The sequence below is a fragment of the Protopterus annectens genome, chromosome 13.part0 (assembly GCF_019279795.1).
Source record: "Protopterus annectens isolate FY-2018-M chromosome 13.part0, PAN1.0, whole genome shotgun sequence".
Lineage (NCBI taxonomy): Eukaryota > Metazoa > Chordata > Ceratodontiformes > Protopteridae > Protopterus > Protopterus annectens.
The window spans coordinates 729142177-729169034 of record NC_056747.1 but is presented as its reverse complement, the minus strand read 5'-3'; the positions used below and the strand labels follow the sequence as shown (position 1 = coordinate 729169034).

Below are 26858 nucleotides of genomic sequence, written 5' to 3'. Positions count from 1 at the left end.
GAGCCTAAAACATTTAGATGGTCTCAATCATTTTTCAATGCAATACTCCAAATAGAAACATTGCAACAAAATAATCAAAATGCTCATTTTGAAGCAAAGACTACTCTCATTTAGGAAGACTGATAAATGCAGGTCAGTCATGAAGTCTTGACCAATATATAGAGACAGAAAACAAGTTATCTGCCCCCCCCCCCCCCCCCCCCAACAACACTATAGATTCATGTTGTCTGCTGTTCTCAACCTGTGGGCTTTCGGATCAGACAGAATCCTAGGCCAGCACTTCAGAATCTTCATCTCCGAAGCTCTACCATTTCCATAATGCTCTGCCCACAAGAACTGCTTCAGAACAAGTTTGCCCTACCATGCCTAAACTGCACCTACAGAGTGCAAGATGTTGACTTTTCTCACAAAACCTCCTCAACTTAGAGGAGGTTTACCCAAGAGATTGAGCAATGGACCAAAAAGATATCCACAACAAACTTCAGACTGGCCTACAAGGTCAACCAAGATCCACATATACCAGTGATAATTTGGGAGGGGGGTGGGGGGAGGGACACTTGAGAATGACAGAAGAAAACACTGATCTAGTGTTACGGTAAGTATCTTTTGTATTCAATTTTTTTTCCCATCCACTTCAACCTGTGGGACACATCACCCATTCTGTCTGGTTGGGGGCTAGCAGGAGAGAATATTCTGCAAAATGGTGTTGCCAAAATATAATCTAGATCTGAAATGAATGTCAAGTTATATACTGGTACACAAAGGTATGGGTGTGTAACCAGGTAGTGGCTGAACAAATATCTAGGAGAAAAAAGGGAGCTGAAGTAGAAACTGACTTAGCAGACTGGGCTTTTAGTTTGTTAGGTAAAGATGTGCCTTTCATAGTATAAACAAAGGATATGCAATCAGAAAGCAATCAGAATAAAATTCCCTTGGAAACTAGCTTTCCCAAATGCTTAGCTCGAGAAAAAGAGACAAAAAGTTGTTTTGACTTCTTGAAATGTTTGGTCCAGTCTAAATGGCAATGGAGATATAAAAAATGAAGCATATTATTTGCCCTTGTTACAGAAACTTGAAAAGAAAACTGGCAACTGAATCCATTGGTTCGGGTTAGAGTCAGAGGCAACCTTAGGCAGGAATGAAGGATTTCTTCACAAAGAAACTATTCTTATGAAAGGAATATGCAAAATAAAGCTGGAAGTTCTGAAACTCTTCTGGCTAAAGTGAATACCACTAAAGTGTTTTTTCCATGAAAGATACTTTAAGTCTACAGCAGCAGTTGGTTCGAAAGGGGCCTTGGTGTCGCACTGCTTGGAGAAGAGGATGCAAATCCCAAAGAGGAACTGAATACCTCACTGGAGGTTTGAGCAAAAAAAAAAAAGTTGTGTATTCACCATAATGTTCAATCTGAGTTGTTGCTCTTCATTTGTCTTCAACCTGTGGTAACTCTGATCTGGCACGGATCAGACTCTGCTGCCTTTCCAGCATCTGATCTGAGCTTCATGCTCCTACCCTACCCATAATGCCCATGTCTTTCAGATAGAATTTGCTGCCCAGCCAAGCATCCCACTCTTACCCAAATTCATGACAAGGATCTTCATAAACAAGCACAGGAGAACAAAAACATACTCATATGGTGACCATTCCTCATCTATCCAGACCACCACATAGCCTATACAAGGAAGGTGAAGGAGGGAGGGATGGCTGAAGTCAAACGAAGAGCAACAACTTAGATGGAACGTTATGATGAACACAACTTCTTTATCTGCAGTTGCTGCCTTCATTTGCTCTTCAACCTGTGGACAGAGTCCCCAGCTACTAAACACCTGGGAGACCCTCGTGGAAGGATATTCTGGAGCACGGCAGAGATAAAGGATGCCCTACACCTGGATAAATTGTCCAACTTGTAATGCGAGATGAAAGTGTGTGAAGAAGCCCAAGTAGCCGCAAAACAAATATCTAGAGAAACTCTGGACCACAAGGCAGCTGAAGTAGCCACAGATCTAGTGGAATGCGCCTTAACCTGACCTGGCGGAGTTGAACCTCTAGCTGAATACGCTAGGGAAATGCACTGGGAAGTCCAATGGGCGATGGTAACCTTCAACAGTGGTTTCTCAAAAAGGGCTTAGAACAGGAAATAAAAAGTTAGTCAGACTTAAGAAATGCCTTTATCCTATGCATGTAAAAACGTAGTTGTCTGTGCACATCTAATTAGTGGAGTTTATACTCTCACTTATTTTGAAAATCTGGATAGAAAACTGGAAGATTAATCACTTGATTAACATTGATTTTCAAAGTTACTTTAGGGATAAAGGATGGATAAGCAAGCAGTGACACCCTGTCTTTATGAAATACCAAATAGGCGGGCTTGACCAATAATGCTTGAAGCTCCGAGATCCTTCTGGCAGATGTGATAGCAATCAAGAAAGCTGTCTTCCAGGACAGACACTAAGTCCACTGTGGCTGCAGATTCAAAGGGAGACGAGACCAAAGCCTGCAGAACTAGCATGACATCCCAAGGAGGCTTTGGGTCCATAACCAGTGGCTGAAGTAAAAAGGTGCCTTTCAAAAAGACTTTACAAAGCTCACCTACATGAAAGTTAGATATAGCTGCCAGTTGGACCTTCATCATAGAACTGGCACCTTGCTGAAAAATACTTCCTAAAAAATCTAAAACCACCTGAACCAGAGCAGTGAATGGGTCCAGGTCACTTTCAAAGGCCCAAATAGAAAAACATTTCCACTTACTGGACTAAACCTTCCTAGCAGAAGATTTGTGAGCTGCCGCCAAAATTCTTTTGCCGGTGAGGGTAACCCGGGAGTCCTGACTATCAAGGGAACTGCAGCAGCCAAGCAGTAAGCTTCAGACTGACCAGGTCTGGATGGGGGATCCCTGAGTGTTGAGAGATGAGATCCAGAGTCGGATCTAACGTCCTGGGAGGACACAACCTGAGATCACAGAGAGGGGAACCATACTCAGCGAGGTCAGAATGGGGCAATGAGGATGACATAGCTCCACAGCCTGTGAGCTTTCTGAAGAAATTTCAGTATGAGGGGCATTGAAGGACATGCATACAGAAGACCGGAGGGCCAAGCATGAACCAGAGCATCTCTGGGGGCTTCCCCCTGTGGGGGGGTTCAGAGCGAAAAACGCACTGCACACTGAAGGAAAGGCGAAGAAATCGCAGCAAGGCGGGCCCCACTTGAGAAAGATCTGTTTCGCTACTGAAGGATTCAGAGACCACTCATAAGGCATCAGGACAGACCTGCTGAGCCTGCAGCTAGAATGTTGGACCTCTCCAGAATGTGCGTTGCCACCGGAAAACGGCCGGTGGAGATCACCCACTCCCACACTCTCATGGCCTCTCGACACAGGGGATAAGACCTGGTTTCCCCCTGCTTGTTGATGTACCAGACCACAAACATGTTGTCTACCAGGATAGCAATAGTCACTAGGGGAAGATGGGCACGGACAGCTTGCAGCGCTAGAAGCATCGCCCTAATATCCATGACACTGACATGCAATTGAGTCTTATAGGGGACCACGTATCTTGGACTCTCCTTCCCAAGCTGTGCCCCCCCCCCCCACCCTACCAGGGAGGCATCAGAGGTCACCATGGCCAAAGGGGGAGGCAGAAGAAAGGGGTGACCCCGGAGAAGGTCCAGGGAATGGATCCACCACGAGTGTGTCCCTGCACACCATAGATACTCGAATAGGGTGAGATAACAGAACTAGCATGGACCATTGAACCACAATGGTCCATTGAAATACTCACATTCGTAGTCGGGCCATGGGTAAGAGAGTGACTGAGGCTGCCATGGACCCCAATGTCCATAATACCAATTCTGCTGTTGGCAGCTGAGGTTGAAAGAAACAGTGGACATGTAGTTTTAGAGACTGGATCCTCTCTGAGGTTAGGAAGACTTTGGTTTGAATAGTGTCCAACCGGGCTCTGATGAAATCTAGCACTTGAGCCGGGGTCAGTAAGGATTTGTTGAGATTGCCGGTTATGCCCAACTGATGGGCTAAGTGTAGTAGGGAATCCCTCGCTTAGCAGAGTTGATGCCTGGGAGGGGCAGCAAGGAGCCAGTCGTCCAGGTAGGGGAAGATCTGGAATCCCTGTAGTCTCAGGTGAGCCACTACCACTGCCATCACTTTGGTAAACACCCTGGGGGCTGTGGTGAGACCAAAGGGGAGCGCTCTCAACTGGTAATGACTGGCCCCCAGCTGGAAGCGGAGAAATCTTCGAAAGCACCTGTCCATTTTGATGGGGTAGTTATGCATTCTGAAGGTCGATCGAGCACATCCAATAGTTCTCCTGTAGAAAGGGCAGGACAGACTGAAGAGTGACCATCTGGAATTTTGTCTTGGCAACTGACAGATTTAGAATGCGAAAATCTAGAATGGGTCTTATGACCCCAGTCTTCTTTGGCACCAAAAAGAATCTGGAATAAATGCCTAATCCGGTCTATCTGGGGGGATGGTTTGGATGACTCACTTTTCTAGAAGCTTTGCAATTTCTAGTGCTGCTTCCTACCTTTGCATGGGTGGAACGTCCAGGAGGTGTTTGGGTGGAAGGGGTGATTGGTAGAAAGGAATAGAATAGCCTCTGGATATGATCTGCAACACCCAGCAATCATTTGTGACAGACTCCCAAGCTGTTGGATGTAGCGAGAGGCATCCTCTGACTGCCTCCAAAGCTGAGCAGCCAGGCAATCCTTCAGGCCTGCTGGGCAGGTCTGTCCGAGAAAGGCTCTCGAGACCCCTGATACCTCGGACTCCCTCTGCCTTTGGGGTGGTGTCTATCGAATCCCCCTCTGCCTCTAGGGGAAATCGAGTCCTGAGCAAAGGACAGTTGTGTACACTTACCATAAATGTAGATGTTCGAGTATTCACTGTTGCAGTCAATACATTTGGGTAATCTGCTGGCAGGTTGCCCTCAGTCGGCCTGATTAAAGTCTTGGGTCCTGCGTCGGTTGCTCTCCCTTCTTCCATAACGTCAGATCGTCAGGGGGTATAAAATATGCAGCCGATGCCATTACATCAGTTTTTCTTGCCCCAGATGTCAGGTGCCCCCCAAATGGGGAGCTATATATATATATATATATATATATATATATATATATATATATATATATATATATATATATATATATATATATGGTTCCCATTCAGAAGCCTGAAACATCATAAGCCTGAAAATCAAAATCCTGAAACCAAAAGCCTGAAAATTCAGAATCCTGAAAACTCAAAATCCTGAAAGCCCAAAATCCTGAAAGACCAAAATCCTGAAAGACCAAAATCCTGAAACTCAAAATCCTGAAAACACAAATAATGCTAATATGTCACTATAAAGACACTAATATCTACCAACTGACCCTGACCCTAACCCTAACCCTAAGGTCCGTCACTATCGCACACTCACCTGACCCGCGCCCTAAACCTAACTCACTTAAACCGCTAACCCCAATATTTGTCACTATTGCATACATGCCTAACCTGCGCCTAACCTAACTCACTTAAACCGCCTCTAACCCTAAAATAAAACCAACCGCACACTTACCTGACCCCAACGCATGACCTAACACCACAGGGCTAACAATAGCAAAGCCACAATGACATCAGTATGTCCATTTTGTGTTTTCAGGATTTTGAGTTTCAGGATTTTGGGCTTTCAGGATTCTGAATTTTCAGGCTTTTGGTTTCAGGATTTTGATTTTCAGGCTTATGATGTTTCAGGCTTCTGAATGGGAACCATATATATATATATATATATATATATATATATATATATATATATGTGTGTGTGTGTGTGTGTGTGTGTGTAAAATAAAAAGCACAAAACATATACCTCTAAACAAAAGCAAATACACCAAAAAAGCTTTTAAAGATAGTAACAGAAATGAGATGGAATAGCTACAGAAACACAGGGGGCTGGAGGGGGGGTTAGCAGGACTGCAACAGTGAATACACTCGAACATCTACATTTATGGTAAGTGTACACAACTGTACTATGTTCTTCGTGTTTCACTGTTGCAGTCATTACATTTGGGTAGAATCCCTAAGTTATGGTTGGGAGGAAGACTTATACAGCATTAGGAACAGCTAAAAGCCCCTGCAGGACAGCAGTGGCAAAGCCTGCTCTGGATTTAGAGAAGAGAGGTAAACAGTAATGTTTAGTGAACGTATGAACTGAGCTGCAGGTGGCAGCTTCTAGAATGTCTCTAGTAGGAACCCCTCTGAGAAAGGCTGCAGAAATAGATGCAGCCCTGGTGGAATGATATCTGATCCCCTTGGGGACATGTTTACCATGGTGCATATAGCAGAAATGAATACAATGGCTTATCCATTTGGAAACAGTCTGCTTTGAAATAGATTTTCCCTTTGCCCCTACAGCAAATACCACCAGTAATTGCTCAGATTTTCTTAAAGATTTTGTCCTGTTTAAGTAGAATCTTAGTTGTCTGTGTACATCCAATGAATGCAGAATCTGCTCACCCTTGTTCTGTGGATTTGGAAAGAAAGTTGGCAGATGAATGGTCTGATTAAGGGCCACACTATATACCACTTTAGGCATAAAGGATGGACTGGTCCTGACAGCCACTCTGTCAGGGTAGAAAATAATGAAAGGCTCCACTGCCATAACAGCCTGTAGTTCTGAAATCCTTCTAGCTGAAGTGACTGCTAAGAGAAAAGCTGTTTTCCAAGAGAGAAATTTTAGGTCCGCAGTAGCAGCTGGCTCAAAAGGAGGTAGACCGAGTTTTTCCAAAACAAAATTGAGATCCCATGCAGGAGTTGGTGCTCTCCTGGGAGGTCTTACATTTTTAGTCCCTCTGAGGTACTGCTTTAGCAGAGGATGAAAAAAGAGAGGAGGCTCTGTGTTGTAATGAGCTGAAATAGCAGAGGCATGGATTTTTATGAAAGAAAAAGATAAGCCCTTGTGAAGCATCTCAGTTAAGTATTGCAGAATCTGAAGAATATTGGGTATTGCTGTGCTTATTCCTTGCGCTTAGTTCCAGGCACAGAATCTTTTCCATTTTTCAGCATAAGACTTTTTAGTGCTAGGCCTTCTAGCCTCCAAAATGACATCCATCACGGATTTGCTGAGAGATGTAACTGGTGAAATTAGTTGATTAGCCATGCTGCAAGATTCAAAGTTTGGAGATGAGTGTGCAGAATTGGATAGTTCTGCTGAGACAGTAGGTGAGGTGTCTAAGGCAGGTACCATGGCAGTAGGTGCAACATATTGCGCAGGAGCGAGTACCAGTGTTGGAGAGGCCAGTATGGAGCAATCAGAATCATTTCTGTTTTTTCTTGTCTGACTTTTAGTAAGACCTTGTAGAGCAGAGGCAGAGGGGGAAAGGCATAGACTGATAGGTTTTTTCCAGCTGAAGGATAGAGCATCCACTTTCCAAGCTTTTCTGTGATGAATTCTTGTGCAGAATTTGTCCAACTGATAATACTTTTTGCCTCACCCCAAAAGTATGTCTGGGCTCCCCCATTTGCATGTCAATATGCTGAAGATTTGTGGATCCAGTTTCCATTTGTGTGGGTCCATAAGATTTCTGCTTAGTTCGTCTGCCAGACTATTTTGCATTCCTGGCAGGAATTGAGCTTGTAAGATGCATTTGATAAGTCAAGGCCATGTTCCACAATGCCATGGCTAGTCTGCAAAGGGGGTAGGAATGTTTACCCCCCTTGCTTGTTTATGTACCACATGACTGTGGTGTCGTCTGTCTATCAGTCGTTGTCCTGGATGAAGACAGACCTTGAAGGCTGTCAGAGCATTCTGTACAGCTAGCATCTCTTTCTGATTGATATGTAGGTGCATTTGTTTTGGGCTCCATTGGCCCTGAATGCATCTCCCTGCCAGATGCGCCCCCCCCCCCCAAGCATAGTCTGATGCGTCTGTAGTCAAGGTTTGGGTGGCAGGGGGGGTGGAATGAATGACAGTCCCTTGTTTTGGTGGCAGGCCTCTGCCCACCATGGGAACTCTAGTTGCAGGCAAGGAATGATAGGAATCATTGTTTCCAGGCTGTGACAATGTTGACTTCATAAGCCTTTTAGGTACCATTAAAGTTTCCTCATATGCAGTCTTGCATATGGAATTAGAAGAATGCAGGAGGCCATAAACCTCAAGGCCTGCAGAATTTGTCTTGGAGATAGCTGGGTTTTTGTGGCCACCTGGCTTGAAGTAAGTCATCGAATGAATTTGTTTTTTTGGCATTAAGGTAAGTCATCTGGGCAGTTGTATTCAAGCTTGCACCCAGGGATGTAATTATTTGAGAGGGTACCAGTTGTGATTTCTTTTCATTTATGGTGTACCCTAGACAAGTTAGAAGCCTTTTTACAAACGCCAGATGTTCTAGAAGAGTGTCCTTGCTTTTGGCCTGAATTAGACAATCGTCCAGGTATGGATAAATTGGAATATTTCTTTGCCTGCAAAATGCAATTACTGATGCCAAGCACTTTGTGACGACCCTGGGAGCAGTAGATAAGCCAAAGGGCAGTGCAGAGAACTGGTAATGCAAATAGCCTGCTTTGAAGCGGAGGTATCTTCTGCAAGATTCCCTGATTGGGATATGCGGGTAAGCCTCTTAAGTCTAGAGTTACCAACCAGGCATCCTTGCCTAGCATAGGTAGTAGCTGCTGAATACTCAGTATCTTGAATTTCGGAATGTCCAGAAATGTATTTAGAATGGCTCAGTCCAGAATTGGTCGCCATGATTTGTCTTTTCTGGGTACCAGGAAAAGTCTTGAATAAAATCCTTGTCCCTTTTCCCTTTCTGGTACTGGTTGAATAGCCCCCATATTCACGAGGGACATAACTTGTTTCTGGGCCTCTGCCCACTGATTTGGAGGCAGGTCTAGCCATCTGTTTGGGACTGGCAATGTGTGGAAATTAAATCTGTATCCCTGGGATACTATATTTAAAACCCATTTGTCCTGGGTAATCAGTTGCCAGTTTTGTGCATGAAGTGCCTGTTTCCCCCCCACAGGGGCGGCCAAAAGATAAGTGCTTGGTAAATGCAGTGGAAAGTCATTGAGACTGTTTACCATAGGGAGGTGCCTTGTTGCTTCCAGATTTGGTGGTGGAGGCACCCCATTGGTTTGTTCTAACAGTTCCTTGCGACTGAAACCTGGAGCCTTTGGAATGTCTGGGTTTGACATAAGCGGCTCTAGTGGGTACTGGAAAGGACCAGTTCTTAGTAGGCCAGTGCCTACTAAACCTGGGTGGCTGCACTTGTATAAAATCTTTCACAGTTCGCATAGATTTAGCTTCATCTTCCATCTTTTTCAAAACTTCTTCAGCCTTATTACCAAACAGACTGTCCTGTTGTAAAGGAGCATCCAACAATCTTGCTTTAACATGGTAAGGCAGACATTGCTCCTTGAGCCAAGCATGCCTTCTTATCACAGATCCAGTTACAGCAGCCCTGCAAGAGGCCTCCAAGGAATCAAAACCACATTGCAAAGTATGTTTTCCAACTTGTTCAGCTGAATGCAATAAATCCTGCAACTCTATTTTCCACACAGTCAGAAATCAACATAATTTTCTGTTTAAGTAAACCCATGACATGCTGTTGATATTTAAGCATATGAAATTGACAATTTAAAGCCCTGATTGCCAAGGTTGCAGACATGTAAACCTTCTTACCCCATCTATCCAGCACCCTGGAATCTCTATCAGAAGGGATAGGATTTTTAGCAGTAGAGGCCTCAACGCCTTTGGGACCCTGATAAATGGTTTCAGGGTCAGCAGTAGGGTTTATAAAAAGGAATTTGTGGGAGTCAGGAACCCTGTAGTATCGGTCTGGCTTACTAGCAGCCGGAGGCAGGGAATCAGGAGTCATACTGGATTCTAAGAAAACATCAACAATGTCTAGAACAGGAGGTATAGCCAAAGGCCTATGCTGAGGAAGAAGAAGAAAATCCCTAAGTCTCTTTTTAGATTCTGAGAAATCCTGACTCTCCCAGTGAAAGTGTTCCCTTAAGGTATGCAAAGTTTCTCCAAAAGAAAAATCCTCAGGAGGAGAAGCAGAAGGGATGGAATCTTCTGCATCAGAGTCCTCATAAGTGGGAATAAATAATTCCTGATCAGAAGAAATAGAAACCTGATCTGAAGATTCATAGTCAGTGCCTTGTCTAGGCCACTTAGCAGGAGGGGGATGGGTACCCCTGATCAAGGTAATTAAGTCCTCAGCCATTTTGATCATTTGTTTTTTAGGCATTGGGGCCTGTACACGTGGCCCAAGCATCGTTTCTTTAAACACACAAGTAGTTTTTGGCCTTAGTTTTGATTTTGAAGATAGCGTTGGTTTAATATACAGATCTTTAGGCCTGAAAACACCCTAAGAAGCCGGTGCCTGCTCAGCGGCTCTGGACCCATCTAAGGTAGAGACATCCGCGGGGTCAATACTTAAAAGCATCCCGCGGCATACCGGACTCTGAATGGGTCTCAGTAGAGGCCTGTGAATCAAAAGTAGCAGGTATCAGGGGCTGTGAAAGCACCTCACTGAGTACCAGCAACTGGCTTAGGAGAAGCTTAGTCGGTTTTGGACCTCAATGGTCTCTCTCTTTGTTTGCGTTTTTTAGGTATTTCGGTAGTCGGATTGCTAACCAACGACATTTCTGGATAGATAAATCTAGAGCCAAAATATTTATTGGCAAAAATATACCGACGTTTAATAGTGCGTTGATTAAATTTAGCACAAAACCGACAGCAAGGCATGTTGTGGTCAGGGCCTAGGCAAGGAATACAGTACAAATGAAAATCCTTATGAGTTATTTGCTTCCCACAAGTAATACAGTTATTAGCTTTTACTGACATCAGTAAAGAGCAAGAAAAAGTTTCCCCAACAGGGTACTTAGCTTTTAGTAGAAGACTTCGGTTCTGAAACTTGAAAATGAAAATTTCAGGAGTCGGCCAACAGGTACTTGTGAACTGCTTCTGCTTCAGGCACCGTGCGGCAAGAAAGACTGGGGTAATGGCATCAGTCGCATGTTTTATACCCCTGACGACCTGACGTCATGGAAGAAGGGACAGCAACCGACGCAGGACTCAAGACTTTGTTAATCAGGCCGACTGAAGGCAACCTGCCAGCAGATTACCCAAATGTAATGACTGCAGCAGTGAAACACGAAGAAAGTACAGTTTTGTACCTACCATAAATGTAGATGTCCGAACTGGATAGCATCTGCAGTCATAACAACTGGGTTGTCCTGTCGTCAGGCAGCCCTTCGGTCGGCCGGATTCCAAAGTCTGGGTCCGGCTTCGGCTGATGTCGCACTTCACCCGACGTCATCTCTGCTGGTCTTCGGGTATAAAGGCATCAGCCGACGCCATTTTCCTCAGTGTTTCTTGCCCCAGATGCCAGTTGCCCTCTTGGAAGGCTAAATTTTGGATAAATGCCAATGTTTCCAAAAGATAGAAGGCAAACACAAAAATAAGCATGTATGTACATATATACAAACAAATACACCATAAGAGACTCCCCTCCCAGCTAGCTATTAGGAGGATAAATACCTAGGAGTACCACAGAGGGAAGGAGGGAGGTAATCCTGACTGCAGATGCTATCCAGTTCGGACATCTACATTTATGGTAGGTACAAAACTGTACTATGTCCTTCATGGATGCATCTGCAGTCATAACAACTGGGTAGAATACCATAGCCAACTAGGGAGGAGGATGATAAAATTATGGTGTGGTTAGGATCCCTTGCAATACAGCAGTGGCAAACCCTGCTCGGGATCTAGAATATAGAGGTAAATTATAATGCTTGGCAAATGTATGCACGGAGGTCCAAGTAGCCGCCTCAATAATGTCCTTGGTTGCCACTCCTCGTAAGAAAGCTGTGGTAGTGGCTGTAGCCCTAGTAGAATGAGGCCTTATGTTCTGTGGAATTGGTTTTCCATGGAAGGAGTAACAAAATCTTATGCAATTTCCTATCCATTTGGAGATTGTCTGTTTGGAAATTGCTTTTCCTTCCCTCCCTGTTGCATAGGCTACCAAAAGCTGGTCAGTTTTTCTGTTACTTTTGGTTCTGTCCAGGTAGTAGCGTAGCTGTCTATGTACGTCCAAGGTATGCAGCATTCTTTGCCCTCTGTTTTGTGGATTGGGAAAGAAGGTAGGTAGGTGGATTGCCTGGTTTAAAGACACTCTGGATACCACCTTAGGCATAAATGTAGGATTAGTTCTCATGGACACCCTATCTTTATGGAAGATTAGGAAGGGTTGTACTGCCATTAAGGCCTGTAGTTCAAACCCTCCTTGCTGAGGTAATTGCCAGTAGGAAAGCAGTTTTCCATGATAGGTGCTGTAGATCTGCTGTTGCTGCTGGTTCGAACGGAGGGAGTGTCAACTTTTCTAGCACAAAGTTCAAGTCCCATGCTGGTAATGGTGGTTTCCTTGGAGGTTTTACATTCTTGATCCCTCTGAGGAACTGCCTGAGTAGAGGATGTGAAAAGACAGGTGGATCACAGCTGTATTCTGCTGAAATAGCTGATGCATGTATCTTGATGGAGGAATAGGACAGGCCTGTATGTAAAAGCTCTGCCAAATACTCCAGAATGTTTGCAATATCTATATTCGACACATCTTTTCCTCTTTCAGTACTCCAAATGACAAACCTTTTCCATTTTCCTGCATAGTTCCTTCTTGTTGAAGGTCTGCGGGCTTCAAGGATAATGTCTTTAACCCTTTGGGAAAGATCTGGCTTAGTTGCTGCTATGTGATGTTCCAGGCAGTCAGCTGCAAAGTTTTTAGGTTTGGATGCATGATGCTGTAGTTGTTCTGAGTTAACATCAAAGGCATCAGGGTATTGACCACATTTTCTCCCGAGACATGCTCCTCAGCAGTGGGTACCAGTGTTGTCTTGGCCAGTTCGGAGCTATCAGGATTATCCTTGGACGTTCCTCTTTGATTTTCAGTAATACCTTGTGTATCAAGGGAAGAGGTGGAAATGCATATGCTGTCAGACCTGTCCAGCTGAAGGAAAGAGAATCCACCTTCCATGCAAGTGGGTGGAATGTCCTTGTGCAGAATTTTTTGAGCTGGTGATTGAGAGGGGAAGCGAATAGATCTATTTGTGACATTCCCCATTTCTTTGTGATGGTCTTGAAGATGTGTGGGTGTAGCATCCATTCGTGAGCATCCGAGGTGGTTCTGCTTAACATGTCTGCTAGGGTGTTCTCTTTTCCCGGTACAAATATTGCCTGTAACTGGATGTTGTAGCTGAGAGCCAGATTCCAAAGGTCCAAAGTCATTCTGCATAGGGGGTATGAATGAGTGCCTCCCTGTTTGTTGATGTACCACATGACTGTGGTGTTGTCTGTCCTTATCATCAAATGGCCTTCTTTGAGGAATGGTCTGAATTTTTGGATTGCCAGTTTTACTGCCAGCATTTCTTTTGGTTTATGTGCAAGTGCAGCTGGTCCTGAGTCCACAATCCTTGCACGCATTTGTCCAGCATGTGCCCCATCCTAGGTCTGAGGCGTCTGTTGTGATGGTTTGGCTTGTTCGAAACTTGTGGAAGGGTAGGCCTGGGTTTGACTGGCATGCTTGGGCCCACCAGAGGAATTCCTGTTTTAGGCATGGGATTAATGGTATTTCTGCTTCTAGGCTGTGCCTGTGTTGAGACCATAAATTCTTTAGGTACCACTGTAGTTTTCTCATATGCAGTCTGGCATGTGGTACCAAGATTATGCATGATGCCATGAAGCCCAAGGCCTGCAGAACTTTTCTTGCTGTTAGTTTGTTCTGTCTTGTTAATGCCAAGAAGTAAAGAGGGAGTTCTTTTTGTTTTTCTGTAGTTAGGAATGCCATTTGTTTTACTGTGTCCAATTCCGCGCCCAAGAATGTTCTTGTCTGGGATGGTAGCCTTGACTTTTGTAAGTTGACTGTGTATCCCAGGGCTTGTAGCAAGTAAATGACCCTTTGTAAATCTGTTGTCAGCTTGCTTTTGTTGTCCGCTTGTAGCAGGCAGTCGTCCAGGTATGGATAAATTTGGATTCCCTGTAGTCTGCAGTGAGCGATTACTGATGCCAGGCATTTTGTGAATACTCTGGGCACAGTAGATAAGCCAAAGGGCAATGCTGAGAATTGATAATGCTCTGATCCTGCAAGAAATCTGAGGTATCTTCTGCAATTGGGTCGAATGGGGACATGCAGGTATGCCTCCTTGAGATCTAGAGTTACCAGCCAACACTCCTTGCCCAGCATGGGAAGAAGTTGCTGTAGGGTCAGCATTTTGAATTTTGGGACAATGATATATGTGTTTAAGATGGACAGGTCGAGAATAGGTCTCCAACTTTTCTTTTCTTGGTACTAGGAAGAGTCTGGAGTAGAATCCTTTGCCCTGTTCTGTTATTGGTACTCTTTCCACAGCTCTCATCTTGGATAATTTCGTTATCTGCTGTAGAGCTTCTATCTTTTGATTTGGAGGCAGGTTTGGCATTCCTCTTTTTACTGGCAAGGTGTGGAAGTGGAACCGTAGCCTTGGTCTATGGTTTGCAAAATCCACTTGTCTTTTGTGATATAGTGCCAATTTTTGAAAATAAGGCTAACTTTCCGCCTAATGGTGCTGCTATTTGTTCCCTGGTAGGCGGAGTTAGAGTCAAGTCACTGTGATTGTCCTGTTGCAGTGGCAGTGGTTGTGTCTGTGCCTCTGTTATTACCTTGCCACTGTCGTCCTCTGTAGGCACCTCCTCTGGATTGATTTCTGCCTCTGGATCGCCTGTTTCTGCCCCTTTGGGATCTTGTGGGGTCAGCAAAGGTCCAATTTTTGGCTGGCCAGTTCCTGCTAAACCTTGGGGCTGAACCTGTAAGAAATCTTTAACTGTCTGTACAGATTTTGCCTTTTCTTCCATTTTCTTCATTACCTGCTGGGCAGGTGTACCAAATAAACTGGCCTTATCCATGGGAGCATCTAATAGCTTTGCTTTAACATGATCCGGTAAGACCTGTTCTTTCAGCCATGCATGTCTTCTTATCACTGTGCCAGTCATGGCTGATCTAAATGAAGCCTCCAGTGCATCATAGCCACATTTTAAGGAATGGTTACTAACCTGTTGTATGTTATTTACCATTTCTAATACATATTTCTTGTCTAAAGATTCATCAGAGGATACTTTCTTAGTTAACTGGTCAAGCATAAACTCTTGGTATTGGATCATGTGAAATTGACAGTTTAAAGCTCTAGCTGAGAGAGTAGCAGAGGTGTAAACTTTTTTCCCCCATCTGTCTAAGGACCTGGATTCCCTTTCTGAAGGAATAGGTTTTTTGCTGTGGTTGAGGCTACTGCCTTAGGCCCCTGGGAAATAGTTTCGGGGTCTGCCAGTGGGGCCTTGTATAGGTGGTGATGAGTGTCAGGTACCCTGTAATATCTATCAGGTTTGGCAGGGGCAGGAGGTAAAGAATCAGGAGCAGTGCAGACATCATTAAATGTGTCATCCACAACAGGTAAAACAGGAGGCATAGCTAAGGGCCTATGTTGTGGTAAGTGTAGGAAGGTCCTAAGCCTTTTTCTTGAGTCTGAGAAATCTTGTCCCTGCCATTGGAATTGTTCTCTCATGGCATGCAAGGTTTCCCCAAAGGAAAATTCCTCTGGTGGAGAGGCAGCTGGAATGGATTCTTCAGCATCGGAGTCTTCATATGTAGAAAAAGGGTCCTCTGGCTGTTCTGAAATGTCGGAGTCATCCGCAGAAGCCTTAGAGGACACTGGCTCGGGGGGCTCTGTCCTAGGTCTCTTTTCAGGGGGCTGAGAGGCCCTGTCTGGGTGAGATTGGGATCCCCTAATTAAGGATATTAAATCTTCTGCCAGAGTAAGCATTTGTGAACTAGAAGTGGGCCTGTGTGAGGGAGGTTTAACAGGCACTGCCTTAGCAGATTTGGCTGCTTTGGCCCTGGCAAAGGCCTTGATAGACATGGCTGCAGGGGGTCTAGCAGCACCACGTGCTGGGGTAGAGACATCCAAAGGGATGGTGTCTGATAAATCAGTAGAAACCACGGTTGTAGGCAAAATTTCTGAGGCCGATTCAGGTAAGGTAGCAGGAGCCTCAGTAGTAGCCATGGATTCGGCTGGAGATTGACCAGTTTTCTCGGTTTCGGCCGAAACCGAGACACTCGCGGCTTGCTTCACCGTGGTTTTGGCCGAAACCGCGGACCGCGAGTGTCGGTCATTTTCCTTGCGTTTTTTAATAATTTGGGTAGTCGGAGGAACCGACGGCATAATATACGCAAAGTCTGAGCCGAAAAACTGTTCAGCAAACTCCGACCGACGCCTTAGCGTTCGTCGGTTGAAGGAAGCGCAGGCCGAACAGGCTGCTACGTCGTGGTCTGGGCCTAAGCAAGGCAAACAGTAAGAGTGGAAATCTTTATGAGGTATTTGTTTCCCACAAGTTAAACAGTTATTGACTTTTTCTGACATCGGCTGAGGCAAGAAAGAGTCCCCAACGGGGTACTTAGCTTTTTAGAAGTCTTTGAAGTAGTATTCGGTAGTAGTAATCTCTGGATCTGACCGACCGGCACTTGCGAACAGCTTCTGCTTCGGGCGCCACGCGGCAAGAAAGACTGAGGAAAATGGCGTCGGCTGATGCCTTTATACCCGAAGACCAGCAGAGATGACGTCGGGTGAAGTGCGACATCAGCCGAAGCCGGACCCAGACTTTGGAATCCGGCCGACCGAAGGGCTGCCTGACGACAGGACAACCCAGTTGTTATGACTGCAGATGCATCCATGAAGGACATCATCCTGGGAGTAGCTCAGAGACTTTCAGAACCACATCATCTTTGTTCCCCGCTGATTCCACGAAAAGGAACGTTGGGGGGGGGGGGGCGGATTCTGATGGCAGACCCGTCTTTCCGTCCTTCTCACTCTGGAACAGAGTTATCACGTACAGACTTTCTAAAGAGGGTGAAACAGTCATACAGGGTGTCGGTAAAGGATGCCTTACAGGGTTCCGAGAATGCACAGAGTCGGAGCCAAGTGTGATGTATGATAGCAACGCCTGTCCTGGCAGCTCTAGCAGCAACCACAGTGGCATGAGAAAGAAGCCACATAGAGGTGTTAGCAATTGACGTAAGGATGGCCATGCAAGAAGAGAAAACCTTTTGGTCTTCCACAGTAATGGACCCTAGGGAAGACCCAGCGATCTCCTTGACAAGGTCTCACTGGAATCTAATTACGTGTGCCATATAATTCAGCTGACGTACTGGAAGTATGGCTGAAGCGTACACCCGCTTCCCAAAGAGATCCATCATCCTGGACTCTCAGTCGGGCGGATGGACCATAGAGCTCTCCTGTGCAAGCTCCTTCTTAGTGGATGCAGCCACTACCAAGGCATCTACGGGGGATACCTTGGTCTAGGTCCTGTCTGTGGGAGCACTCAAAATCGGGATTTGGGCATCGGCTCCATCATGTCTGGTTCCTTCCATGCTAGAGATGCAATTAGATCCACCAGTGGATCTGCAAGAGGGGACACCCATGATCTAGAGCGTCCTGCGCCAAACTCCTCCAGGAACACTGATTTGTCTGAGTTCGGTTTCTGGGCAGACCACCCCCTCGATGATGGATCTCCACTTTTGGAGACCAGGGGAGAACCCTCCCCTCCCCCAAATCGGTGTCATCCATGAGGGACTCCAGTGGGGAGTCAATGTGCTTCCTTTTGCATGTGTGTTTTCGATGTACCTCCTCAAGGGGAGTTTCTGGAGAAGACTCAAAAACATCAGGTTGCTCCCGAGTGAGAGCTCCTTGGGGCAGAGAGGCAGCAGGCTGTCCCTGAAGTAGCAGGATGGCGGAATCCATACCAGAAACAGAAGGAGCCAGGGCACAGTCCAAAGATGAGACAGTCAAGGGTCTCTATGGTATCATGAGAACCCTCTCCACATCAAAGGCAGAGGGGGAGCGAACCATCCGAGAAGGAAGCACAGTCGGATCTGACACCCTCTGGATCAACGGTGGAGTTGGAGCTGAACCTCCAGGCACGGAGACCCCGACTGGAAGGCTCTACTCCGAAAGGCTCAGAGCCGACACTCTCCCCTAGGATCTGGTGCTAAGACTATGGCTCTGACACCCGGGCGATTCAAGCTCATCAGATCTACCTACAAAAGGTAATGGCTGGTGTCGAGGTACAAGGTACCATCAAGCACCTACCCCTCGACATAGAGTCCTCAGATCCGAAGGCTCAGAAACTGGGAGTCAGATTGGAGAAGGAGTAAATCAGTAGGAACACGGACTGCATGACTGCTGCTCCGGAGGGAAAGGGGGCAGGCAAGACTCCAATCTGTATCTGAGTGCGGATACATTTCTGCATCATCCTGTCCACCTTTGTTTCAGAAAGGCTGTGGTTGGACCAAGATGAAGAGGCCACAGATGCTGGTATGTAGAGTCGGTGGGGCGAAGCCGAGGCCGACACACAAATCTGAAGCTCCTCCGGCTCCGGGGAGAAGCGAGGGGAATGGAGCCGGGTGTGGTCGCTGGGTTGAGAGGACCTTGGCTGGGGGACCAATGGAAGCAGAGCAATCAGGGGATCGCTTCCTCGGCCTCTCCCAGTGTCTATGCTTGTCCCCATCCCTCCTGGCAGGGATTTGAGCCCCAAAGGCCGGAGGTGGAGACAGTAGTACTAGTCGGGGTTGAGGAGGCCTGGGCCCTGGAGGTAGGGGGAAGAAGGCCTTTTACAATTAGCTTGTTCCTTCTGTCCTTTCAATGGGTGGGGGTTGAAGCCCATGCAGATGAAACAGGAAAACTCGAGGTGAGAAGCCCCTAAACATACTACTCACAGAGTGTGGCATCAGCTGGGAAGAGCTGATGGCCACACTTCCTGCACTTTCTGAAGCCTGATTTGGCATTCTCCAAAACAGTCGCAACAAGGAGCCCCAACCAGAACAACCCTTACACACACACACACACACACACACACACACACACACACAAAACCAGATAAAAGATGAAGGATTTTTTTTTACCGACCAACAGCACAACACTAGGGAAGGTAAAAAAGGAAAGAAATTTAAGTAAAAGGAGATAAAAACACCAACAAATCAGTTACTTACCCGAAGGAAGCTCAGAGCTGCGGATCACAATGCTTACGTTAGCGTGGCAAATGAGATCTGACGGGAGGAGGAAGACAGGGGCATTATGGGTAGGGGAGGAGCTTGGATCAGATGCTAGAAAGGGAGGAGAGTCAGATCCATGCCGGATCAGAGTACCCACAAGTTGAAGAGCAAATGAAGGCAACAACTTCAGACAGTACCCTTCAAAAATGCTTTAGATAATCTCAGATAAACAACTGGCATATGGTCTTGACCATGTGGAAGTTAGAAACGTACCTCTCATCGTCTTAGAACTACACATCTGGACAAAGGCCCAAAAATCGATACATACTTTAAAATACTGCTCTTACAAAGTTAAAAGTTGATAGAATAAAAGGTGGTGTGTTAATATGCATTTTCTGGAGAATAGGAAGTCTAAAACTCAAATGTAAGTGATCATTTAGTGACTTCAATCCTCAATGATTTGCCAGAAAACAGCAAATTTTATGAGGAACAGACCAAAAATTTGGACATTCTGTGAAAATCCGGACAGTTGAGAGGTGTGGTTAGAAATGGCTGCCAGATGAACTTTTACAGTAGACTAGATGACTCCAGACTGAAAAAGACTGCTAGAAAATCTTAAATTGTATCCCAAGGAGCAGAAAAGCCATCCAAACCATTAGAAGTGGACCAAATGCAGAATCTTTCCATTTACTACCATAAACCTTTCTGGTGGAGGGCTTCTGAGAAAAGGAAAGGATATGCAAAACTCTCTTATAACGTTTGAGATCTCTGGCCATCCTTGAAATCAGAGGAACCAAGCTGTCAACCTTCACTGATGGGGTGGTACACATGAAAAGGATTTTTTTGTCTTAAACTTGAGGTAAACTGGAAGGGAATGTTATGGCCTCTGGAAATGACTCAACATCCAGGCATCTGGCACAATTGCTTCCCACGGTTTGGGGTGGAAAGCTAAAAATTCCCCCAAATGCCTCGAGAGTGCAGCAGCAGGACAAATTTGCAAAACTGCTGGAAGAGCTTGCAAGAGAAAGGTCATCTGAAGCCATGATTCTGCAGGCTACCCTCTGCCCCTGCGGGGTGTGTCCGTACCCCTCCCCCCCACAACAGAAGGCACCCTCATCAGGAGAATGATACAAACACTTTTGAACAGATCTACCCCCACCTTTAGCTTATTAAGAAGGTCATCTGGGGGTGGATAAGCAGACTCCCAAGGCAGACAGTTTTGCCATTTTGCTCACTCATAGCAAGTGCATCCAACTATGCAGCCAAATAAAGCTGACTGATCGAGAGGAGGATGAAAGGATGCCTCAAAAGTGTCTAAATAATTGCAAAGGCACATCCAGGCATGACAGTGAACTGGAATACCTGTGCCTGCCACACCATCCACTGCATTTGCGATAAGCCACTTGGAAACATTTGTAACAGATTTGCATGATAGCCAACTGATACTTCAAGGTCCTGCGAGACTCATGCAAGGCTGAGATGTCACTGAAACTTCAGACTTAGCTTCTCAAGTCTAGTCAAATGTTTAGCATAGTTCAGTGTACATTGGGCACAGATGGCTGAAGCGTGTGTGTGCTTTCTGAAATGGTCCACCTGTGACTCTCTATTCAGGAACTGAACCTTGTTACTTTCCTCAAAGATTTTCCTTTTTGGTGGCTGCAGCAACCACAATGGCATTAACAGCGGGACTCCTGCTCTTGAAGCACCTACCATTTGGTGATACTAAGACTCAACTGGGCTTGAAACACATTGGGTTCTCTCCATGCTTTCTTGGACATGACACTGATAAGCAGGGGAGCCCTGTGGAAGACTGAAGTCTTTAGATACCAGCAGTTCTTTGACAAGTTCATGAGCCACCAAAGCCCTAGACAGACAAGAAGATATGGATGGATCCGACAGTACAAAATAATACAGTCACCAACACAAACTAAATGCCCTCCGGGACATCGAAAGCTGAAGCTAGATGACTGTGAAGGGATCACATCCAAAGCATTCAAAAACGTTTGCATTCCCTTGTCCAAACTGGATTCCTTGAAACTTAGTGGACCTTGCAGACCTAGCAGAATAGCCCATCGAAGGTGACCTACCAGGATGGAGCACAAGAATTTCTACCTCATGGAGCCCAATGGGAAAGGACCAGACACAAATTGGGTAGGGTTTCAGGGAACTTCAGGGTGATGGCCGGAAAAGGGAAAGTGGAGGTGACCTGATTTTGCAGCCTCAGACAGAAAGAGACTCAGAATATCTCAGAGTGGAGACCTTACCTGCTGCGACACTGGAGCTCATAAATGTGGTGACTAGTACTGAAGTGGTACAAGTATCAGAGCCCATAACTTGATCTGAACAGGGTGAGACCCTTGGGACCTATGTCTCCAGTCCAACATAGCAGAAGCAGTATCAAAAGGCCATTTCTTGGCATTCTATTCGCTTTTCGTACTCTTCTTTCTTTGCCTGGTTTACTGGCAGGAGATGGTGAAGTTGGAGGGACAATCACAGAAGAAGCCTAGAGTGTTCCTCCAACACTAGTTTGTCCCTGAGGTCAGCCAAGTCTCTACCCCCAAAGGATGCACAAGCTTGGCAATCACTATCCAGATAAGCCACACCTACTCAATATATGCACCAACAGTGCTCATCTTCTGGGGACATCTTACTGCCACAATCCAATCGCATCTTAAAGCCAAAATTCTTATCCCTACTAGGAAAAAAGTGCAACATATAAATACAATACGTACAAAAAATAGAAGAAAGCACTGTCTGTGTAGAATTCTAAACATGAAAATAACATATGCATACATATTGTGTGCGTGTGTGTGTATATATCTCTATATGCGTGTGTGTCTATATATCTGTATATGTGTGTGTGTGTGTATATATATATATATATATATATATATATATATATATATATACACACACACACACACACACACACACACACACACAGAGATACACAAAACTGTAACCCTATATCAACTATACCAGCACTAAACCACAGAAAAATTGAAAGCAAGTATGAGGAAAACTAACAAAACAATAAATGTGATCACAGGGTATGGAATAAAACAACACACAAAAAAACTAACACTATCAACTATGAAAAGATAAAGTATTAACTATAAAAAAGCCTGGAAGTGGAGGGAACCACTAGAAAAAAAACTGTGAAAAGACCAAACTAAGCAACTATCACTTAATGAAACAGGAGCTTCAGCAAACACATCTGACCATGAAGAGGGACTAATGAGATTTGAGATGATAGACAGATCATTGAGGAAGAGGTGGTGGACCATCGGAGATAGATTCTTAAGTGCTGGCCTTGGATCTGATCGGATCCAATAAACCACAGGTTCAGCCAGACAAAAGAGACATTGGATATGAGTTTTGTTAAGTGCGAACAAGATAAGTATGTGGGTACTTCCACACAGGGGCTACATTTTTACTTAGTTCAGGAGGGAAAATAACATAAGATGAAAACTACAATCAAACTGCTGCTGAAGAGTTTAAAGGTGCATTCTGAATCCAAACTGCTGAAATCAGCAGCAGGTTTCAGCTTTAATCAGCACAATAAGATCAATGAAATGGTGATGCAGTGTATATGTGAGCTGAAATCATCTACAATAAACTTGGTCTTTCAGAGGAAACATTTACCTGAACTGATCTTGTGAAATTACACTGAATATGGAGATGGTAGAAATAAACAGAAAAACAGTAAAGAAGCAAGCAGTGCCTCCTGCAGTAGTACAAAAAAGATGAAATTCATTTAAAATTACCAGCTAAGTAAAATGTTATGACTGCAACAACTAAAATTGCAAAATACCAGCTCCAGAGTTCACAGAAATAAACCCTGACTTACAAGCTTGACATCCAAAGTGCAATTATCAGCTCGGGCTACGACAAACAGCAAGCAGAAGGAACGGAATGAAAAGACAATGCCTGCTCACCTGTTGCATTCCAGATGTTGGGTGTACATACCCAGTAAGGATACTCCATGCTAGAATCTCTAATAGAGATCTGAGACAGCACAGAGGTATTTGCTGTAAAGGGAAGGGGGTGGGAGTCCTTCAAAGGGGGTTAAAGTCTCTCAGGGAAGTATGTGGCACTTATACTAAGGCACAAGGTAGACAAAACCTTTCATGGTTTTGGATCTTTGTAGTGTGGACAGTAGGCACACAAAAGCAAGATCCTTTGGGGGGTGCATGGATTACTGCATTGCTACAATCAGGCCTTGCCTCGGTAATAACTGGGCAGAGCTGCAACCAAATGACTAATAGGCAGGTATTGGTGGAGGGGAGGCAAAAAAAAAACTTTTAAAGAAGCAAAAATGCCTTAACTGCGGGAAGTTGACACATTATAAAATAAGCATATTAGAGTAAAATGTAGCAGTAACACAAGTTTAATGGAAAGAATACAACTTACATTTCTAAATTGAAAATGGAACTGTCAGTCTTCTCAGCATAAAAGGCAAAGATCTACTTCTCTGACAAATTATAACAAATGACAGGGATGTTGATATAGACGGCATCAGTGTCATATGAGAAGTATTTTGGTCATTATTTAAAAAAACACACAGGAAACCGCATCAGCTGAACAATACAAAAAAATCTACTGAACAGTTTGTCGACATTGGGTCGGATTACAGCAAACTAAAAAAGCAAAAAGCTGGCAATACGTGGGGTGAAGGGAGGTGATTCTGCTTTGTGTTGGAAGAAACGTTACAGAAACTTTTATTATAATGGAAACAGATTAAATTTGAGCCGAAGTGAATCAATAAAACGAGTGCTGGAAATGCATGCTGGTTCAGGGAAATAAGGCACACTGCATAATGTTCAAGCTGCAAATTAGGTAAATCCAAATGTTCCACCAACATTAAATGCAAGTCAATCACTACAATTAACATGAGAGATGGACTATAAAAAGATAATCAGTCTTGTGAAGCATAATGAATGGGCTAACAAAATAAAGTTGTACAATAACTTACCATAACAGTAATGTTTCTACTGATCTCTGTTGCAAAATTCCAGTACAGAATGGTGATCCTGCCAAAGATAATGTCAAGCCAGCATACCAAAGCCAAAACTTTCCTGATGCACCATACACCTGGTGTTTGACCTCAGCTCTCTGTTACAGGGGTATAGTACAGGAGTACAATACAGGGTGTATGACACTAAGATCCTCAGACTACCCAGAGCCAGGAGGCAGAGAACAAATAAAGTAGTGGTCCTGCTAAGAACAGAAGAACATGAACGGTCTCCCCCCAGTCTATAAAGATAAAGAGAAACCACCAAAGATAAAGTGATGGGAGTTGGAGGAATGGATGCAATACTGAAACACTGATCAGGACACTACTACTACAAGTTCTTGCACAACAGTAGCAGTACTCCAGTACTGATGAGTGAGTGATTCTCAAAGCTAGAGATTGTTAATGATGCATGGGTTGGAGACAAAGGAGCTGCCTACCAATCCTAAAAGGACAGTCCTAGCAAAGGAAATTCTAGATCTGGAAAAGGCATCCACTATATAGTGTCTAGTGGAGCTGTGAAATGATAACCAGGTGGCTGCCCCAAAACAAAACTGGAGTCAATGCCCTTCAAGAAGGTTTCAGATGAGGAGACAGCACTATAGGAGTAAATCTTCATCATTGAGGATAGGAATTTGTCATGCAAGGAGTAACAGAAGGAAATGGCCTTAGAAATCTACTTCAAGATGGTCTGCTTGGAGCCAGAACTGAACATACTCTTCTGGATGTAGAAAAAAGCTTGTCATTTTCCCTGAAATTTTCTGTCCCATCTAAATAGAATCTTAACTGTCAGTGCACATCCGGGGAATGGGGAAACCTTTCCTCCCTGTTTAATAAGTTAGGAAAGAAGGTAGGAAAATGGGCGTTCTGTTTGAGGGACTGATTTACTACCTTTGGCAAGAGAGTAATTAACCCCGAGGAGACCCTGTCTTTATGGAAGATGGGGGATAGCCCATAAGGGCCTGAAGCTCCAGAACGCTTCTGGTGGAGGTGACAGCATCCAGAACAACAGTTTTCCAGGTTTAGAATTTCAAGGAGGCAGTGGCTACCAGTTCAAAAGGTGGTAAAATAAGGTTTTCAAAGACAAAGTTTAGATCTCAGGCCTCCTTGGTGGGTTCAGGTGAAAGAAGCCTTAAAAAGCTGTTTTGACATCAACTCTGCAAAGTAGCAGAGGGCTTATAGGCATGGAGATAGAGAAAGCAGACCGGTATTCCTTAACAAAGAAATAGGTTAGTCCACTATTTTAGTAACTCACATGATCAAAACAGAGTAAGAGAAATCTCTAACCAAAAGGGGTTCTTCTTAAAGAACCAGACAGATCTGTTCATAGGTGAATACTAGGCTAAATGCCCTGAAAGGCTATTTTTAAGCCTAGCCTATATAACCTGAGGCCACCATCAAACCCTGTACGTTGTGTCTATGAGGCAAAGACCTTAACCATTTTGCCAATCCCCTTCCTTTTCATTTTTCCACTATGAGAAAAGATTTTCTAGTTTTTGGTTTTCTTGCTCCCTTAAGAGCATGTTATCTGAAAAGTGATGTCCGAAAGGGATCAAAATTCTAGCACCCAGAGAGTCAGGCTGAGAGCCTGCAGGTTGGGATGCATCAGACAGCATTAATTCTTTGTGAGCAGGTCCATTTTGTGGGGTAAAGTATAGATGCACAAGTCTTACTTACCTGCAACAGTAGATGTTCAAATTCCTCACTTGCCTTAGTGACACTTTCAGTTATCTGCCAAGGTAACCTAGTACTGGCCATGTTTAGAAATAGCAGACTTCCATACTCTCTCTTCCTGAGGCAGCTGATTAGCTGAGCATATCCTGATAGTGAAGCATTCAGCTGTCACAGGAAGTGTGTGTTCAGGCTTTTCTGCTTCCACAGAGGACAAGAAAAGTACAGATGTTCATCGTGTTTCACTGTTGCAGTCATCACTGTAGGGTTCTTCCTGCCGGCAGGCAGCCCTTGGTCGGCCAGAATCCCAAAGTCTGGGTCCGGCGTCGGCTGTGCAGTCATCCTCCCTGACGTCAGAGCACCAGGGGTACAAAGCTCCCAGCAGACGCCATGTTCTTCAGTCTTTCTTGCCATGCGGTGGAAGCAGTTCGCAAGTGCCGGTCGGCTGACTCCTGATATTTTTGGTGCTTCATTCCGAAGACTTTCTTCTTCTTCTCAAAGCTAAGTACCCCGTTGTGGAAACTTTTTTCTTGCTCCAGTCCGATGTCAGAAAAAGTTAATTGTATTTCATGTGGGAAGCAAATACCTCAAAAGGATTTCCACTCTTACTGTATTCCTTGTCTAGACCTGACCACGACGTAGCTAGTTGTCGGTTTTGTGCTAGATTTAATCAACGTACTATTAAGCGGAGATATGATTTTGCTTTTCACTACTTTGGCAGGCGATTTTATTACAATATGTCGTCGGACATGCTTCCGACTACCGGAGTTCACAAAAGGCACAAGGATAAGGACAGGCCTCCGAGGTCTAAATCAGACGGTTTACAAGCAGAGTCAGCTGCAGGTTCAGCCGTCGTCCGTGAGGCGCTTTCGCAGCCCCTGTCGTCGGCCATTACAGAACCGCTTGCCGAAATGGACTCCCACGAGGAGCCAACTAGGCCTTTGAGTACTCCAGGTGCAGGACCTTCGGATAATGCTCCCTTGGATGGGTCCGGAGCCACTGTGCAGGCACCGGCTTCCAAGGGTTTTTCAGGCCTACGCAGCTTCAGATAAAGGCAAAGGCAAAGACTCCTTCTAAAACAAAGACTCAAGCCCAGGCCTCCTCTGATCCGGGACCT

The 26858-nt window shown here is 44.9% G+C and overlaps 1 protein-coding gene across 1 annotated transcript in view; it reads right to left on the bottom strand.

The window, feature by feature from the left end:
- PAFAH1B1 (platelet activating factor acetylhydrolase 1b regulatory subunit 1) overlaps window positions 1–25828 on the bottom strand; it is a 916257-nt gene extending 890429 nt beyond the window's left edge. The window contains exon 1 of the mRNA XM_044054884.1: window positions 25748–25828. Within this exon, the coding sequence (XP_043910819.1) occupies window positions 25748–25828 (81 nt within the window). The remainder of the gene's footprint in view (window positions 1–25747) is intronic.
- Between the last annotated feature and the right edge of the window lie 1030 nt (window positions 25829–26858).